The following is a 20,687-nucleotide window of genomic DNA, read 5'->3' on the forward strand; positions in this document are numbered from 1 at the left end:
AGTCAATACTTTTTATTTTGCAAAAATTGGGGCTTTGCTTCGCATTGGAGTACCTACTCTGAGCACCAGATGGCGCTCGATCATTGGTGTGCTTGTGTGGGAGCAACGAATACACATCTGGTCAGCTTATTCAGAAAGATGCTCATTCATTAGCAAACTTGAAACTTTAAAGATGCAAACACCCATCCTGAAACCCAGGTAGCAGTTGGATTTCCTCCACTTGGTGGGTTTTGGTAGCCTGCCAAGGTCCCGCAACAGGGATGGGGAGCCGAGTTTACACCCCTGTGTACTTCTGATCACCTCATCAAGAATAGGGGTGCAGGCATCTCTTCTTAGTGACCACTTCAACAAAAGCCAGTTTGTTCAATTACTCACCAAATGGCCCATTTACTGAATCCATCAGTATATTGACAATGTTTTTCATTCATCTATTTAGAAAATTAAGTGTATAACATTATTGGATGAGAACTTTTAAAAACAACTTTGGGGCTTCCCTGGTGGCGCAGTGGTTGAGAGTCCGCCTGCCCATGCAGGGGACGCGGATTCGTGCCCCGGTCCGGGAGGATCCCACGTGCCGCAGAGCAGCTGGGCCCATGAGCCATGGCCGCTGAGCCTGCGCGTCCGGAGCCTGTGCTCCGCAACGGGAGAGGCCACAACAGTGAGAGGCCTGTGTACCCCCCAAACAAACAAACAAACAAAACAAACAAACAAAAAAACAACTTTGGAAGGTCTCTGGGTCATATTAGTTAATCGGCCCTGAAGACAAAGCCAGAACAGCATCTTAAATAATATTTAATTTGTCTCAGGCCAAAGAAAATGATAGAAAGGAATGGACATGGCCTGGCTTAAGTTGAAGATCCCACAAAGGGGATGACTAAAGACAGAAAAAGAATATTAGGGGGAACAGAGGTGGTGAGCAGGCAGAGAGTAGGGCAGGTAGGGAAGTCTTGGGGTGGGGTGGGTGGGGTGAAGGAAGTTTTGGGGGGAGCATGGTACAGGGGGAGAATCTGAAGGCCCCATGAGGACCTCACTCTCCACAGCTCTCTTAATTCCCCTTGTTTATTCTATACAAACTTTAAAATAGTCAAAATAAACAGTTTTGGTAAAACTTTATAAATAGTTAAAATAAGCAAGTTTTGGTAAAATTGGTAAATTCAGATCCTCAATCTCACTGTAAGTTGGCCACTGGATGATCTTTCAAAAAAATGGATTTCGGGCTTCCCTTGTGGCGCAGTGGTTGAGAGTCCGCCTGCCGATGCAGGGGACACGGGTTCGTGCCCCGGTCCAGGAGGATCCCACATGCCGTGGAGCAGCTGGGCCTGTGAGCCATGGCTGCTGAGCCTGCGCGTCCGGAGCCTGTGCTCCACAATGGGAGAGGCCACAACAGTGAGAGGCCCGCGTACTGCAAAAAAAAAAAAAAAAAAAAAAAAGGATTTTGGTGAATTTGGTACACTACATCACAGGGTCCAGCCACGGGCAAGCCTTGTCCAAGGTGCCGCTGAACTGTTGTCCATGGTGGGCTCCCCAAGAGGAGGGGAGTCAATCTCACTGGGAGAAAAGTTCAGGAGTGGTTCAACCAGGGTGTGCTAAGTGACAGAAGGTGGCCAGCAAGGCCTTTAGATGGTCTGGGAGGAAACTGTTCTTCTGAGGCTGGTACCAAAAAAACAGAAGCATGTAGCCACCATGTGCAGGAGAAGGGGAATGTGCATGTTCCCTTCATTTAATTGTAGTGGATAAAGCCTGGCTTGGAATTCTGCTAGACTTGAATCTCCTGCTCTCTTAAGTAAAGTAGACTGTGCTCTATAAAGGGAAAGTTGTTTCTCCTGTCCCATTGGACTGAGGAAAAATGCCCTTGAGTTTCCATAAGGCCCATTATGGTTTCTGAAGGGGTCTGTTAAGAAAGCTGCAATTGGACATGGCTTGCTCTGGAAATCTCAGTGTAACTGCTAGAGGGCAGCAGCAGCTGTTGAAAAATCATCACTCGCTTGTTTTCTGAAATCACGTCTGGCTCTTATTTAGCCACCCTTGGAGAAAGTCAGAACTTATGGATCCCATATGAAAACAACTCAGATTTACTTCTTTTTCTGGCAAGAAGAAACATTCCAAATAGGTATATATATTGCAAAGAGTCTGAAGATATGTGTATAAATATAATGAATCTTATTACTCTTAAGCCAGAGGATAGGAAAAAAGTCAAATTTATGCTTTTCATATGTGTTCAAATACTTTTTATGCAGAATGAATTCATCTATGTGTATCTCAGTTTCCCTAAAGACTTAGTAAATAATTATTGACTTGAAACTGAACTCTTAATATCCCCTGAGAAAAGTTCTCAGGTATTACAAAATGTGAACTTTGTGTAAAATTATGGAGATCATTTCCTTTCATAAACAAACAACAACTCCGAGAAATGCATTTAATTAGGAAACTTTTCTAGCTTAAGACCACGTTTCTTTTGGAGACGCTATATGGCTGAAGTTTTTAACTTGGCGAATGAGCTTTGCTGGTGACAAATAACTAGGTTTTGTCTACAAATACAACTTTCGCATTCAATGCATTGGATTTTTAGTTTAAATTAGGAATGCTAGTTTTAAAAACCTATATGATATAGTACATAAACTATATGATATAATGCATATGTGTGTGTGTGTGTGTATATATATATGTGTATATATATATATATATATACACACACACACACACAAATAGATACATAAATGGCCATTAAACTGATTTATAGAAATATACTTACGGGCATGGAAGGGGACAGATGTGTTATTGACTGAAGAAGGCAGGTAAAAGAATACAATATGGGGTCTGATTCCTTTTTGTGGAAAGTGTGTATGTGTAAAGTCTCGGTGCATACCAAGATAGTAAGCTTTTCTAGATGGTGGTAATTTTCTTTCTTTCTTTCTTTCTTTCTTTCTTTCTTTCTTTCTTTCTTTCTTTCTTTCTTTCTTTCTTTTTTTTTTTAATTAATCTTGACTTTCTGCTTTTTCTACTACCATGGCCATGAGCTGTTATACTAGAAAAAGCAAAGAGAAGGTGTTGGTAATTGGAGTTTCATTACAGATGTATCTTATTTGCATATTGGGCTAGTTCTTGAGCCAGTCCATGTGATTTTATCTGTTCTATTCAACCACTTCACCTGTTAATACTGCCCATCTTTTCCATAACACGCTCGGGTTGATAAATCGAATGCCAAGAGAACAGAATCTTCAAATATGATGGTTCTTGATGACTCTCTCCTGATGATAAACTTGAGTTATGTGTCCTTCTTATTGAGCTGCCTGTTATTTTCATAAGATTATACCTGCAAAGTTCTCTGAAATCCTAATGAATCCCCTTAGGACTGTAGGTGGGGCAGTAGCTAGTACTCATGAATACTTAGTGACTTTCAGATTTTAAACGGCCCATTCCTTCCAAGACAGCTCAGATTGTTTCATGAAATTTTCCCAAACCACATGGGATCCCTGTGAGAAGTATATAACATAAGGAATTTTCTGTTCGACTTTTGAAGACAGAAGGGGTTATAAACATCACACCTTTAGAAGGGACATATAGAGACAAATTATCAGTGCATGTTACTTGGACAGCTAAAATAAAGTAAATGAATATTTAATTAGTACTGCATACACTGTTACACACTCTCCCCTTTTAAATTAATTGAGTAGTAATACTATAAATAGAAGCACATACTATGTAAATGTTTGGAGCCTCTTGTTACCGAAATATAGTGGTTCATTCAGTTCTCAAGATAATTCTACAAAGCTGGCATTTTTCCATCTACAGGTGAAGATGGTAAGGCTTGAGGAAATTATGATGCCTAAGGTTATACAGTTACTGAAAGGAAGGTCTGGGAGTTTAATCCACCATGCCCATCTTACTTCAAAGTTTATTCATTTATCATATCTTCATATAATTCACCTACCATGCATATTAGGCAACCCTGGGCATGCATCTCACCTTCCAGAGCTTTGATTTGGAGGAGTTTAATAGTACGTTCATAGGTGCCCCAAGTAAAATGTTTTCTATATTTAAATAATTTTATGAAATACAGAGTAGAAAAGTTTTAGGCTGTTTTTATTATTGCTCGTTTGTCATTAATACAGTTCTTAGCAGTGTTTAATATTTTACTCTACATAGGGAAGTTCCAAGTAAGGAAAGAGTAAACAGCTTCTCCCAGTGGTTTTGATGACATAACCCTTTCAGTCCATGGAGCACCTCGAGGAATGAGTGTTCCATGGATCATGCTTTGTGAAACCCTGGATCGGTGCTTCTTATAATTTGGGTATAGCTATCTCCTCAACTCCCCGGTGCTGTGTTATCTCAACTACCGGTTTCTTCGCTTTAGCCTTTTTCTTCTTCCTTCTAAATTATAAGCTGCTGCCAGATGTATATTTCTGAAGCGTGGCTCTGATCATTTTACTCTCCTACTCATAAGTAAACCTGAATTTCCTTCCCTCTCACACTAAAATAATTCCAGATGGACCAAAGAGTTAAGTGTAAAAAACGAAAAGCTGCAAAATCAGTGGAAAGAAACATGGCTGAACTAACTGAAAATCCTTTAGTGAGAAAAATTCTTCTAAGCAGAATGTTAAACGACAGTGCCATAAATAAAACTGGTAAATTTGCCTAAATAAAAATGGAAATAACTTATTGCAAGAAGTAAGGTAAGTCTAAACAAAGTATGACAAGATTTACAGCCAATGGCTGCTTTCCATAGTTAAGGGCTCATTCAAATCCATAAGCAAAAGACAAAACCTCGAGCCCATAGAAAAATGGGTGAATTATATCAGTGAGAATTTCCCTGACAAAGAAAGGCAAATGTAGGTCACTAAAATATGAAAAACCCTAAGCTTTACTCTAAATGTTAATGATAGAGAAAAATGGAGATACTATTTTTTTTACCTGCCGTTTTTTCAAAGTAAAGGTTTATGACATCAAATATTGGTGAGCATGTAAAGAAAAAAATACAAAACGTATATTCTTGGTGGAAGTGTAAATTTTGACAGACTTTGGAAGAACAATTTGACAATGGCTGTCAGAACCAGAAAAGACACATTCATTTGCCCTTGCAGTTTTCTTTTTTAAATAAATTTATTTATTTTATTTATTTATTTTTGGCTGTATTGGGTCTCCGCCCCTGTGTGGGCCCTCTCCAGCCACGGCGAGAGGGGGCCAACCCCCACCACGGTACGCGGGCCTCTCATCGCGGTGGCCTCTCTCGCTGCTGAGCACAGGCTCCAGGGGCATGGGCTTCAGCAGCTGTGGCTCGCGGGCTCTAGAGAGCAGTCTCAGCAGCCATGGCACACGGGTCCAGCCACTCCGCGGCATGTGGAATCTCCCCTGACCAGCGCCTGAACTCATGTCCCCTGCACTGGCAGGCAGACCCCCAACCACTGCGCCACCAGGGAAGCCCTGCTATTCTTTTTGAATATAATCACATATGAACTCAGAGATAGTCATACAAAGATGCTTGTTGTAGTATTGTTTGTGCTAGTAAAAAAAAAAAAAAAATTGGAAGTGATGTAAATGTTTATTATTTGGTAACTAGTTACATAAATTAAGATACAAGAACACAATGAAAATGTATGCAGTTGATAAAAGGAAAAAAAACCTGGTGAATCTGTATTGCTGATGTGAACAGAGCTTCAAGGTACTTTAGTTGTGAAAGCACAGAGTCCAGTGCATTTATTATGATTACATTCGAGTTAAGAACAATTCTTGTATTTTTTCCTGTAAGACACTCAAGAAACTGGTGCATATGAGGAATGGGAATGAGGAAAGATTAAGAGGGTGGAGAGTTTTCATTTCATACCTTTCAGAATCATGAGCATGTATTACACTTGTTAAAAAAATTAAAAAAAGAGAACAAGAAAACCAAAACTATATTTCTTACAGAACAAAAACCTAATTCCTTATTTTGTGACTTTTAAGGCACTTCAGTCTGACTCAAAACCGGGGTTTTTAACTTTCTCATTATACATTTTATCCCCTTAATTTCTGGATGAATTGAAATGCTTGCTTGGCACCGCACAGATCTAGTCATTTTGGCCTCTTTCCCCTTTCAGTGCCGGTTCCTCCAGCCCACATGGCCTCAGTCCTTTTCCGCTTGGCCAGATCCGCCCATGTTTCAATTCCCATCTCCTTTATTTCAGCCTCCACGGATACCCCAGCTGGAGCTAACCTTTCCCGCCTGTGAACTAGCATACCCCCCAAGTTCTATTCTATTTTGACACTTACCTCTTGGACCTTGGGTTATATATACCATCTGCCTGCTGCCCGCCAGGTACAGAAGAAAAGGCTCTGGGGTGGATCTTCCTTTGCCGTCCCCCTTAGTACTCAGTAACACTGAGCCATGCTCTGAGGCAACCTGTGTTTGTGGCATGTGAGTGATGTTAGCAGGCCTGACAGGTACAGGGTCAAGGGAGGCGTGACCATCCATAGCATCTGTGCAGAAATAAGGACTGTCCCGCGTTGTCGGGAGTGTGAACTGGCACAGCATTTCTGGAGGACCAGTGCGTGGCTGTCAGTCTGTCTCAGCACACCCAGAACCACAGTACCTTTTGCACGGGAGCAGGAAGCTCCGGCTCTGGATGTGTGATGGCTACATATTCTAAATTTGAGGCTCCGTGACTCTGTTGAGTCCACATGGCAGGACGGGTGGCGACCCCAGGAGAGAGGCACCGTCTCTGGCCTCCTAGTTTCATTCTCCTCCCAAAGTTCCACACTACCTCTTTTTTTTTTTTTGTGGTACGCGGGCCTCTCACTGTTGTGGCCTCTCCCGTTGTGGAGCACAGGCTCCGGACGCGCAGGCTCAGCGGCCATGGCTCACGGGCCCAGCTGCTCCGCGGCATGTGGGATCTTCCCGGACCGGGGCACGAACCCGTGTCCCCTGCATCGGCAGGCGGACTCTCAACCACTGCGCCACCAGGGAAGCCCCACACTACCTCTTTATTCCAAGGAGCCTCATTGTTTATGAAGCGCCCTGTGAAAAAAAGGTTAAAGTCCACCCATTCAGGTGTCATCTCATCATTTGTATAATCTGGGCGTTGCATTCCTGAGCCGCGACCCCTTTTCAGAACCTGCCTAGTTAAGATGTCACTTGCCTGACAGTGAGGCACTTAGGCTCAGAGAGAAAAAATCACTACGTGCCCCCTGCCCCCCCTTCTCAAATTTTCCCTAACAATTAACGCTGTACTCACTTGACACCCTGGTTCCTTGTTTGGCTTTGTAAACCCCGGTCCCTTTTTCTATTAATTCCAGACATTAATATTTTCTTTCACGCAACTGCTGCCATTCACCCGTGAAACAGTTTGAACATTATGTAGCTGTCAAGATGCCTGGGGATTACCCAGTATGCTTTGCCTGTGAGAAAGTGACACCACCGAGGCCCGGTTTTGAGATGTTTATTTTGAGAGCACGCTGACAAGCATGAAGGCCTGATCCCAGAGTGGCAATTTCATTTAATTAAAGGCCTCTTTTTATTAGAGTTTTCCCCCCACTTTTTTTTTTTTTTATCTATATATATCAGAATGACTGTTAAAATCTGACTTGCCGCAGGTGTTCTCTTGTACTCTCAAAGAGGGGGGTGTGGACAGATTACTGACTCACTAGTGACTATTCCACTGAATGGCTGGGAATGCCTTCATTTTTACTATCCTGCTCAGAATTGCTGCTTAAGCGTGTGCGAGTACGTGTGTGTCCAGGTTTAAAGTAAAGACTGCTGGGTTTCTGCCCCTTTGTTGCCAAACTTACAACGTGAGTGTCGAATATGTATATGTGTATATTTGTAACTTGATTTCTTTGTTTTAAAGTTAGCAGCCTTGCCATGCTGGAATGGCTGAATTATCCAAATGATACCTTGGTTATTCTGTTAAGACTTTTAGCCAATGTGTATTATCTTGCCCCCAAGGGATGTGACTCTCAGTTAGAATAGTTAGTATAAGAATTGCATTCATGTTCAGGAGTTTTCCGTCCTGCAGAAACCTCAGAAAGAGCTGAAAAAAAAAATGATTGAAATAATTCATGGTGGGTATTAACGAGTTGGAAGTGTTTGTGACAGAGTAGCCTAATTAATTTTTGATGTAATATTCTTAGACTACATTGGCTTGACTTTAATATCAAGAACTCATGTCAGTAAATCTGTGGAGGTCTCTGTTGGGCATTGTCCAAGGCACCTGGAATGTGTCAGTGAACAAAACAGACTGTTGGTCTTTGAGCACTTATTCAGAGTCTGGTTCACGATGAATTCTACCAGCATACCTCCCCCAATTAGATTTTTTTCCTTTCTTTGTAGCATTATTGGCTAGCCTTCATTCATGCCCTCGTGGATTATTCATTTATTTGTGCCTCCTTTATTCATCCTTCACTAGGTAGTAATGTGCAAGCATGTCCCAGTCTCTGTTCTGTGTCCCGAGTATGATGGAACACTTGCACAACACATTAAGCCTGGTATTATGTTTGTGGGCATGGTTTTTTTCCTCAACTGATCTGAAAAATGTGGGGAAGGGTCCATCATCGGCCCTTCTTTCTGCTTTGGACATAGTGGCTATAGCGGGACATTATTCTTTCCTTTTCAAAGCTTCCCGGGAAGAGGCAGCAGGTCAAGGGTGTTGGCCCGAGGCCAGCGGGTCGGAGGGCCTTGTTGAGGGGCGTTCAGCTCTCCAGGGGGAGACAATGTTCTCTGCTTTACCGCAGGTGCGGAGGGTGGGGCGAAGAATGGCAACTTTGTCAGTTTAATCTCTACACCCCTGGTTCTGGGGTCCAGGTCCCCGGGCTTCTGAGTCGGTGGTTCCAGGGATTGATTGATTTATTATGATTATATTATAAAGTACAGAGTTCTGTTGAGTCAGCCATCTGGCCAAATGTTTGAAAATGGTTTCTTTCCCTTTTCACTGACTCACTGCCATTCTTAGGAGGAGTGGGCTTCTCCCCAGGACTCCTGAGATGCTTGGCTGGTGCTGGTGGATTTTATTTCTTGAATTTTTTGTGGGTAGGAGAGTGATGACATACCCACGATGAAACCAAACAGAGAAAGCTCAAGGAGCCCATTTATATTCTACCAGGAAAGGCAAAGAAGAATCAGTCATTTACCCCAGATTGTTTCACTTCTCTCCCCTCTCCACCTCTGGGGCCTTCAGTCTCTGTGCAGGGAGACATTTGTTCTGGGTGTGCTCAGTGAAGTGCTTTGAGCCTGGAGAGCGTGGAAAGAATCTTTATTTAATGGAGATCCTAGGCTTTTTACGTATATTTTAAAAACCTGTCTTGCTCTCTTTTTCATTTAAAGGCACGAGTGATCCCTATGTGAAATTTAAGCTGAATGGGAAGACTCTGTACAAAAGTAAAGTCATATATAAGAACTTGAACCCAGTTTGGGACGAAGTAGTCTTATTGCCAATACAAAGCCTTGATCAAAAGCTGCGTGTGAAGGTAATCCCAGATGACTTTCAAATCTGCTCTTTTATTAAAAACATTTATTTCTCAGCCATCTTCGCCCTCTTAAAAGTCAACTTCCCCAAATTCATTCTTGTATCATTCCTAAGCACTGGCTTAAAAATATAAGTATGGAAGGGATTCTTTATACCCTTGGTCAAACTGTATGTTACTCTCAGATCTAGCAGAGTGAAAATAATATCTCCATTGATTGTATTTAAACTTACTGAATGTGGAAGAAATATTACTGCCAGTGCAGTGGTGACAAGTACTAAAGCCTTTCTCAGAGAGCTTTAAGCTACCGGTTGTAAGCATCAATTGCTCTAACATCTGGGTTAAAACTGCATGAGTTGAGTGCAGGATGGGATTGCTATAGAATATTTAGCAAATTTCTATTTAATTGGCAGATTTGCTCACTGCGGAAAATACTAAATTTTAATGAGAGACCATTTAAACTACAGAGAGTGGTCCATTGTGCATAGTATCTTAACGCATATGAATACTGCCTTAAAAGTATTTTCTGTTATTTTGGCCATAGTAAGCAAAATGCATAGGTTTGAATAATTTTGTTCTCCCCATCAGCTTGGTTAAATTCTTCTTTATACTGTGCAAATTATTTTTAGATCTAGAAGACTGAATTCAAAATTCCCAGCCTATTGCATTTATCCATACTTTGGTATACTCAGTTGGTTTGCCACATTAATGTGTGTTACTGGTCCCCTTCTTCTTTGTAGGTGTATGATCGAGATTTAACTACATCTGATTTCATGGGTTCTGCATTTGTCGTTCTGAGTGATCTTGAGCTTAACAGGTATTGTAATTTTACCATCTAGTTGTTATTAGTGAATTTTAGAGGGAACTCAAGATAATCAAATGACAAAATCAGAATAAATGAAAGAGTGCTTTAAAATGTGAGTTTTTCTATAATTTTCGCTTTTTAGCTCCCAAATATATATTGGTCAGATATTACATCTTCTATAACATAACCTAAAAGGTGTATTGAATTTTGTACTTTCGTGTTCATTAACCTACTTACCTTAAAATTAAAACAAGTATTTACATTTTCTTTGGGCAGTAGGGGAGAAGAATCAGTTGACCAACTGTTGAATTAGGCAATGCCAAACAGTTTCTCTACCCCTGAAGATGGTTGGTTTATTTTCACTGAATCTGGTGCTTTTTTTAACTTGTGTCTCACCCCTGTTCAGGGGTAGGAGATTTTTTATCATAAGCTCCTGATGTATTCTAAGGCTATAAAGTACTACCAATAAGTGCTACCATCACTTGTTGCTTTTTGCTTATAGGACGACTGAACATATTTTAAAATTGGAAGATCCAAACAGTTTAGAAGATGACATGGGAGTGATTGTATTAAATTTGAGCCTAGTAGTAAAACAGTGTGATTTCAAGAGACACGTGAGTGTGACCCTTTTGTTCTTTTTAAAATTCTCCATTGCAACTTTTCTTTGATAATTGGGTTGCCAGATGGCTGACATTTTTGTATTTATTTGGGTAGGGGGGAAAACTGTATAGAGACTTAAAGTACCTATCTGTGATAATGTACACCCTTTCTTTTGGAAACCTGGAAAGAAATCCAGTAAGGAATGATCTCTATTTTGGCTAGGGATGTAAACATTACTAATATTGTGGCAATAATACTATTGCTGTTATTAAGTGTTTTTGCTGCTTGTGGTTTGCTTGTCACAGATCATACAAAATATGCTTTTTCTAAAGGTTAAGGTTTCCATTTACTGTTTTCTTAGGTACTAGATGACTTAGGCATTATTTAGTTATGAAAAGCTGTTCCCAGGGTTTAGTCATTGTGTTGTACATTACTAAGGTAATCAAGTATACATTTGCAGCATTTCCGTTTCATCTTCCTTTTTCTTTTAGCTACCAAATTTTCTATTGAGAGTTCTTCTGGGAAGACACACATTTAATATTGTCTAGTCTGTTACACGGTAATTTCTAGTTAATGCATTACCTATTAAAGATGTCTGTAACATCAAAAAGCATTGGATTTTGTGACAGTATGATGGGGACTCTTTTTAGGAGCAAGTATGTGAATACAAACCATAATCTTATTTTATATTCTGGTATTATACCTTAAAATTCCAAGAATGAAAATGAGAATGAAAGCATCTTGGATTGTCATTTATTTGAAAGGCATTTAAAAAGCCAATTAAAAACAGCTACTTGAAAAAGGACTAAGATGTGTTAACATTTCAGCATGTTTAGAATCTGGTATGAAAATCTGAAGCCTGTTTATAAAGTAGGCCTCCAATAATACCTCTTGAATTGAGTCAGTGGGGTCAGTGTGGAGAATATTCTTCATTTTGACATTACCTTTGCAGTTAGTTGTAATTTATTTTCATGATGAAAATCATGAGTGATTTACTAGTAAACTCACTGAAGATAGTTTAAAGGAGTAAAAAAAACAAACAAAAAAAACTGCACAGTGATTTTTCAATTGCCAGAGGGTCAACTAAACAGTTGCTATTTTTAATCTGAATTCTTTACTTATGAGCATTTACTTGATGATAACTTTGGAGGGGGAGATCTCCATTTATTAATTAAGAAGTGGCAATGTTAAAACCTGAGGCCTCAATAACATAGATATTTTGATGCTAAAATGTCTTAAATTGATGTCAAAAATATTTTTTTTTCTACCCAACATAGTGGCGAGGGACTTCCTTTAACTTCTCTTAGTTTTGATGGCATTGCCATCGGATTCAGTGGCAGGGCATCCAGAGGGTGACCGGTTCCTTGAGCTGGATGCCAGGTTGCGATGACATGCCATGGAAATGAGCATATTATTTGCCACGTGGTTGCATAATTGCCAGCTGATACGTTCTGAAAATTTCTTACATATTTAAGTGGGGTTTGTAAACTTGGATAATGACCTCAGGAAGATAGCTGCATATTTCAGCTGCATAATAGCTGTGTGTTTATTCCACATGTGGATTTTTCTGTAGTGTATTGGATCATATTTAGCAGTACTACTGTCACTTAAAATATGTTGAAATGTTGCCAAAATTTGGAGTTTTTAAGTAGAGCCATTTCAGTCAAAATTTATTTCAAATTGCAGAGCAATTAATACTCAATGCAGCTTGAGTTTGTTTTTGGAAAACATCTCAAAGCCTATCTTTTCAGAGCCCTAAAAGGAGACACACTTGTCATCCTATTTAGTTTGGCCCTTCTTTCCTTGACTCCTCCACGCCCTGTTTTTGAGAGTTTGTCAGATGGTACGCATTATCTCCTTGCTGGTACGATTTCTCATTTTCTTCGTTCTTTGCTTGTCTGGCAGGGTCTCGTGTACAATCTATTTACTATATATACGAGTGTACATACATATATATACATAGCCATGTATATGTATGTGTGTGTATATAGATGTACATATATAATAAAATGGGGTATTATAGAAATAATAATAATGGTAATGCCTGTTCTATTTGTTCTGACTGGTAGTGTTATTTTTCTGTTTATATACTTGTTCAAAGTATACCTGAGCAAGGAATAATTTATCCTTGGCCATGTGTGGCTATTCAACTTAACAGTGCACATCAGGGGCCCTTTGGATAGAGTAAGTATCAGAAAACTGTTGATCTTTTCATTGAGTTTAAGTTAGTATTTAAAGATATTCTTCTATTGGGTTTTTAAATGGGGTAACTAACACGGGGGACTGAGATTATTTGGGAATAATTTGTTTATAAATTTCCATTTTCATTTAAAGCCTGATAGAGAGATTTCAGTTTGAATTCTTGGTTTTGTACCCATATTTCTTCCCGTTGTCATTGAGGCAGTCTTTGTTGCTTTAGAGCCAAGCCAATAAAAATCTTAACGTGTGCAAAATGTCTGTGAATTGACCCTCAGGGCCAGGGATTTAAGTGCATACGGGCATGGTACAGTTAGGAGGTAGGGCACTAGGTGGAGGGCTGATACATCTGCCCTCTGTCTCTTTTTCTCAGCAAAAATAGAATTTTAGTTATAACTATGAGCTCTGTCATCAGACTGCCTGGGTTTGAATCCCGACTCCACTATTTTTAGTTTTGAGAAGTTAACTGATCAGATCAAATTCACAGAATTACTTAATTCTCAGCTACAATTTGTGAAATGCGGATTTAAAAGAAAGATTATCTATTTTATAGGTTTGTGAAGACCAGCATGATCAAATATAGTGCTTAGCACGGAGTAGACACCCGAAATATGGTAGCTCTTAGTACTGTAGTAAGCAGACAGTAATACTCATTTTCCAGTCTGGGTATTTTAATACCCAGATTGTAGTATCTATAACTCTGGGTCACATGCTGAGTGGTTGAGCTTCCAGTTTCACCAGGGAAAGTGTTTTTCCTGAAGAATATTTTCAAGACATTTTTGTACCAGCGTTTCTACTTGCTGGTCCCTGGAATATAAGTGGATTTTCCCCCAAGACAATTTGTTTCTGGTTTCTAGTTTCCTGGGGAGACTTATTGGCAATGTGGATAGGTCATTTGCCTAAAGGCATTTTTTTCCTTAATCATAATAGTTACCATGGGCTGCTCAATTAGGTTCATAATTGAGTTGTAATCTGCCAAATTTTTCCAAGTTTTAACATCCAGTTAGCTGGTTAACCAGCCAGAGTAGAGCTTTGCAGTACTGGACGGTGACAGGAGTAATGAGAGGATTTTGTTAGGAGAGAACTTTACTTGTAGACGAAATTCAGCAGTCTTAGCTCGACAAATGAGAGATCAAAAGAGAACAGTGGTGAAGTTACTGGCTGTTCAGAACATTTTTTTCTTCCCTCCCTCACTGGTACATTAGCCTATTTTTCTTCATTGTGAAGAAATGACTCAGACTGTTTTTTCCTATTATTTCGAATATTGAGATTTTCTCAGCAGAGGGCAATGGAATTATTTTTTCTAGTATCTAAAACTACAGAAACCTAAACATGAACTAACTTTGTCCATGAATTTCTTAAACATTTTTATAATGCTATCTGGGTATTTCAGGTAGGAAAAACCTGCCTTTCCACATTGCTTTTCGAGGTAAAATTAGTGTTTTCAGGCAAATAAAAACATAAATGTACTTGTAAGGACTGAGCAGTATTCTATGTCCTTGTTTTTTCATTTTTGAATACTGAGAAAATGATGTAACACAACCACAGAAATGTGATTTTTCTAGGTTTCTAACTATTTTCTTGCTCAAATGTGTTTTCTCTGAAACCTCAGAATGTGGGTGTCAGTTGTTTGAACGTAGTCTGCACCATCTAACTAGCATGGTAACATCATCGTGTTGTTAACGGCTCTATTTCTCTCTTTTATTTTGCCATTTTTCACGATTCAATGGACATAATCCTTAGCGTTGGTCAGATCGGAAGCAGTTAAGCGCCAGCAAGGTAAATATAGCTGTTTTTTTTTTTCTTTACATCATGTGGTTCACCTTTGTAGCAAAGACCAATGTAGACAAGATTATTATCCAACCTTTACATGGAAAGGCTTTCTTTTCCTCTTACTGCTGTTATGAGTAAAAAGGAAACAAACTCCCTTTTAAAATTTCATTTAATAAGGGCATAGCCAGATGTTTGAACTTACACTTGTTTTAGTGTTGACATTTTATATGTACCGGCCGTGTTAGAATGTTACACTTCATTAAGCTTGAATTATTTGGAGTTGTAGTGCAGTTAGATTTAGTCCTTTAGAAAGCTATTTACCATTAGGTGGAAACTGTTATAAGGGCAGTGAAAAGATTGAGAAGAATACATGGTATATTTTATCAATCTTTTTTATATTACTTTTATTTTACCTTTTTTTTTTGGTGAGTGTTTCTTTAAAGATTTCTCCATGAAATACCGGTGACTTTTTTACATTGTTAGTATCTTTTCTTTTTAAACAATTAATATACTTCTGTGCAATTTATAAAAAGTATAGGTGTACCAAGGTAGGGATGTGTTATTATTAGGTTATTAAGGTAACACATTGTAACTTAAGTGACTAAATGTCAAAATTAATGTAAATGTAAACAAAACCAAAAATATTATGTATAACTTACTTTAGCAGGTCTGCTGCTTTTAAAAGAGGAATAACCAAGATGGAGGTGGCCGTGATGTGTCTGTGTATGAGGGGAGGGTGCGTGGGCAATCTCTGTATATGCATTTATTTATACACACACATGTGTACACAGATATATGCCATCTCTCATTTCTAACCTCACCACACTGCAGTTGTTTACTTCTCTATAAAATAAGGAGATTGAAACAGATTCCGTGTGTTTGTACGAGTGTGTGTATGTGAAAGAGAGAGAAGGAGAGATTTGAAACCTGACTAGTTCCTAGGAAAGAAGGTAAACTTTCTAAACCTTGCTTTTTCAAATCCAGAGGAATCAAAGTTCTGACTCTTCCTAAAATGTATATCCTTTGCATTTTTGAGCACTTTAAAAATAACCAGGCTAAGGTGTTTTTTTTTTTTTTTTTAATCCTACCTGTTCACTTGGTTTCCAAGACTCTGGTTCTTTTTAGAAATAAACTTCAGAGGCAGTAAATAATCATGTGAAGTGGTCTCAAAAAATTCCTCCAGCTTTTGTCTTATTCCTTTATAGTCACTAGAGGGTAGAAGAACATCATTTCTCTGCACAGAAGGGCGCCCGGCTCTCCCTCTCATGTATTAAGAGTTGCTGTAACCATTCGCAGCGGTAAAGTTTCCCAGCATGCTCTGGCGAAACCTGACAAAGCAGTATTTTCTCATTTATTGATTCTGCTGCAGCACTAAAACACTGGTACTGTACATCAATAACCATCTTTAGTTAGGGACATCCGGCCTGTGGAAGAGCACTGGCAGTTTGCGGAAGAACATAAAGGCTAGAAAGAAAAATTGTGAGCTTGGGGAATATGGGAGTCTAGGGGATGACAGGAGAGGTTAGGAAGAACAGTCAAAGGAATGAAGAGGGGGAGGAAAAATGTTATCAAAAATATGAAAGGAACAGAGGATCCTGGAACTGTCATCTTCTTTTTTCCCTGTCATTGTCGTTTCTAGAATTTTGACTTCAGTGCACTGGGCTCAGAGACTAAATGCCCAAACCTAATACAATGTTTAGTAAAACCTTAGATGAATATAGGTCATTGAAAGCTACTTGCTATCTTATATGAGAGATGCCATTTATATATTGGTGAAGAGTTTCAATTGTTAGGTTGATATTTTGCAGCTTAGAGTTTGCAGTTTGGGAGGAAAACATGAGATAGCTTCTAATTTAGCTTATGAAAATGAGTCATGTGGAAAATCTGTAGACTCTGTGATTAACCTTCTGTGTAAGTAGTTAAAATACCCTGATCAACCTATCTTGGTATTTTTAAACTATAAGCTTCTCTTTTAGGATTTCCATATTATATTTAAAAATTAGGTAACAGAAGTTTAATATAAGGAAGATTACTTACTATGAGTATCTAAAATTTCACTAGCCCTAAGTGATGTATTACCTATAAAATGTCATTGACTCTTTCACCTCAATCTTATTCTTATAATAACTTAACTTTATTTAAATAATTGCTCTTAGACCCATAAGTTTATAATTTTGCATCATCTAGAGGGACCCAGAACGGCAGAGTCTTTGTGGACTGTCTTCTAAAGCATTTCCTGAATTTTTCTTTTTTTTTTTTTTTTGGTCTCTCATGGGCTTAGTTCCCCAACCAGGGATTGAACCTGCACCCTCTGCAGTGAAAGCACAGAGTCCTAACCACTGGACTGCCAGAGAATTCCCCGTTTCCTTGATTTTGATACTGACCTTGATTTTAATACAGTAAATACATAGAGATTGCCTTTAAAACATAGCTTTAGGTTTCATACAAAAGGCTTTGTTTTCCTTCTAACGAGTCTTTTAAAGAGAGAACTGAAAATCTTACTTAAAAGGACCTGAATCAGATAACTACTTCTTTTTAGATATTTACTATGCACAATCTTTTCTGTGAATAGATCTGTTTCCAAACCTTACTTCTCACTTTCTTATGTATATAATAGCTACAGAGATAGAAAATTAGCAGCAGTTACTTCTCTTACATCAAATAGTCTAATGGGATAAAAACACGATGATAAAATACGGAATTGATGGGTCACTGATTGTATTCAGAAAATCTGCATATATACAGACCACACCCTTGCCCTTTCATTTGGGACTGTATTATGAGTGACCACAGTGCCCTTTTAGTTATGGATTTTCTTCATTTTAGATAATTTGTACTGAGATAAGTATTTATTCTCACATGGCTCCTCTTCTGACCCATTGTTTTATGCAATTATGTGTCAGCCGTTTAAGGTTGAAGACATCCCTGTACCTAGTGCAACATTTTTTTTCTGTACCCTGATCCTAGCATTTACTCTTTTTCTCTCTCTAGCCCAGGGGTCATTGAACTTCAGCCTGAGTGCAAAATTCAGCCCTGTGTCTGCTTCTGCAAATAAAGTTTGATCAGAACGCAGCTGCACTCATTTGTGTATGCACTGCCTCTGGCTGACGTGGCAGAGTTGAGTACTTGGGGCAGACCCTAATTCTTACTACCTGGAACTTTACAGAAAGTCTGCCCGCCCCGCCCTCACTCCAGCCTAAGAGTGCTGGCTGCTTCCTCCTGTCACTGACCTTAACTTTTCTCCATATACTCTATTTGGCGTCTCAGCTTTTCCATCACTTGTTCTCCGCATTATATTCCCTCTGTTCGCAGTACCTGGAATGGTTCTCTTTTCCTGTTGTATTCCCTGACAAAGTATAGGGGCTACGCTCTTGCTTTCGGCTTTTTTGGATACTTTATTTCAGTGTCATGACTTGGTAAGAGTCATGAATTACATGGTGAGGGTTCGGCCTGAATTTAGGTTATGTCCTCCCTTGTCTTCTTTCCCCTTTTCCACTTTCTCTTTTTCCCTTGGGCTCTGTCTGCGCCTCTGTTTCTAGCTCTCTGACATCTAGGACTCAGAACAGGTAGGCAGTCTCAGAAAGGTGGAGTTAGTAGTAGCAGTGTTTTGCTGAGGTTGGTCTTGAACCCGGAGAGCTGTCTGTTGCATGGGCCAGCGCCTCCTTTCTCTGCTGGTTTGTCCACTTGGGCTTGTTGAAGTGTGCCATTCTCAGCCTCATCACCCAGCAGCCCCCTGTGATGGGATGCTGGTTTGGTCTTGTGACTATACGCTGTCTTGCCAGGGGGTGACGTGGCATCCTTGTCAGTTGTGACCCCTCCCATAGGCTGCTGCCCCGGGGGTGGCTGTGTCTGTGGGTTAGCTGTCTGGCCAAATGAATGAAGTCTGGGAAGTCTCAGGAAATTATTGTGGTTGTGCTTTTGCCTTTGATTCAGTTATACAGGTTGACCTTGTCAATTTTGCTTCTAACACGTGGGCCAAGTTCACTGAAGACCTCATTGCAGGTTGAAGCACTTTGCAGGGCTGGGACTCCGGTGGCTTTAGAAGTGTGGTTTTAGCATATTTAGCTCCTGTAGGAGCTAGTTTAATGTGGAGGAACTTAAATTGAAAGAGGACAGTCAGAGAACTTGGAGGGACGCTCTTTCTGTCTGTCTGTCTGCCTATCTATCTATCTATCTATCTATCTCTCATCTACCTATCTATCCAACTACATATCATGACGTGCTTTGTGACCAGAGCCCAGGTAAGAACCAGGAGGAAGTTTGGATGATTGTTTTGTCTGTCCTATAGTTTTGGGTTGAGAAGAAGCTGCTCAAACTGGAAGAGATGCCATTCCTCTCACCTTACTGGTAAATGCCCTCTGTCACTGTACCTTTCTCTAGGTGGACCCATGTCCCTTCTTTCGCTATAAGCCCAGGAAGTAGCACAAGCAAAACCCCTTGCAAGAAGTGTGGTCCATTTGTAGAACTAAACTGAAAGTATTGTGCCTGGACCACTTTCCCAATTAATAGAATGCTTTTTGTTTGATTGGTTCCTTTTCATTTTGAGACATTCCTAGCTCAAATGCCCACCCTTAGTAATACCTTTTACTTTCTTGGTTAAATTTGAAGGATTGGAGAATGGTATACCCCAAACAGCCATATACATCCATATACCTATCTATCTCATCTATATATCTACCTAATTTATTTGTCTGTCTGTCTGTATGCCTATCTCGCTTTCTACCTACCTACATGCCTGCCTATCTATCTAGAAGTGACACTGCACGGGCACACGTCTAAATATCTTAACCCCGATGCTTCTACTGCCTTGTTTTGAAGTCTAGGTCAGCATCACCCTGAGCAGAATGGTTTCTAGAGGCTTTCCTCATTTCTGTGGGCTTCAGTCATGCTCAGGTAAGACCTTGGATCTGTTAGAACTCTCAAACCTTGTGTGTCTCCAGCCCAGAAGAACAGAGCCACTTCCTTCCTAAACTTTGCATCAGATCTCTCCTCTCCGTGACATTAGGTTCAGTTTTGGCCAAAAAAAAAAAAAAAGCCTCTCACTACTGAGCACATACTATATTGTCAGGAACACTGTCCTGAGAATTCGGAGACAAGAGTTGGCCATCATAACTGATGAGGTAAGGAGAGGTGAGAGTGAGGAGGTGGGGATATTCAGAGACTAGGCCCTTATCTTGGCTTTACAGGTGGGTGGGGTGGATTGAAGGCTGGGGACCAAGAAAGCTGGAGTGAATCTCACCAGATGAGAAGGAGGAGGAAGTGAATTGAGACAGGACATTTATAAAATAATGTGGTGCATGGCAAGTGCTCTGAATTCTTTGTTATCAGTTCCAGAGGAGAGCCCCTGGGCCAACACCATCAGCGTCACCTGGACATTTTCTGAAATGTGGATGTTGGGCCTCCATTTCAGGCCTCTGAGATCAGAAACTCTGGAAACCGGGCCCAGCCATCTTTTAGCAAGGCTTCCAGGTGATTCGGAAGCATAGTGATGTTTGAGAGCCACTGGTGAGGGTTAGGGTACGGCGTGGGATGCTAGGGAAAGTAGGAGGCAAAGCCAGGGATGTTAGAGGGGCAGGCCTTGTAGAGCAGTGGGGAGCACTGCTAAATCTTAGGTTTGGCTGGGATTAGGGTGAGGCAGGTGAGGTGCCTGGGGTGTAAAACATGAGAAGGCACTCGGGCTCAGGGGCCAGCCCTGCCCTTGCAGAAGACTGAGAAGTGAGCACCTCCTTAAATGTTTCACCCTGAATGCCTCACTTGCCTCACCCTAGTCCCAGTCTCGTATAGGGGTGCCCTTAACCTATTTTAAGTGAAGGAGAGACATAGAAATACGGAACACAGACATGAAGGCCTGCAGGATGACCCATGTGAATCAAGAAATGCT

General features: G+C 40.2%; 1 protein-coding gene across 8 annotated transcripts in view; it reads left to right on the forward strand.

Moving 5' to 3' along the window:
* MCTP2 (multiple C2 and transmembrane domain containing 2) overlaps positions 1-20,687 on the forward strand; it is a 251,996-nt gene that overhangs the window by 94,552 nt on the left and 136,757 nt on the right. For 6 of the 8 annotated variants that reach the window (XM_079914839.1, XM_079914836.1, XM_079914835.1 and 3 more), the window contains 4 exons: positions 9,293-9,435; positions 10,173-10,249; positions 10,740-10,851; positions 14,777-14,812. In XM_079914839.1, the coding sequence (XP_079770965.1) occupies positions 9,293-9,435; positions 10,173-10,249; positions 10,740-10,851; positions 14,777-14,812 (368 nt within the window). Of the gene's footprint in view, positions 1-9,292; positions 9,436-10,172; positions 10,250-10,739; positions 10,852-10,933; positions 14,813-20,687 lie in introns of those variants that run through there. The other 2 variants (XM_079914841.1, XM_079914842.1) reach the window with 2 other exon arrangements.

This window comes from Stenella coeruleoalba (assembly GCF_951394435.1).
Source record: "Stenella coeruleoalba genome assembly, chromosome: 2".
Taxonomy (NCBI): domain Eukaryota; kingdom Metazoa; phylum Chordata; class Mammalia; order Artiodactyla; family Delphinidae; genus Stenella; species Stenella coeruleoalba.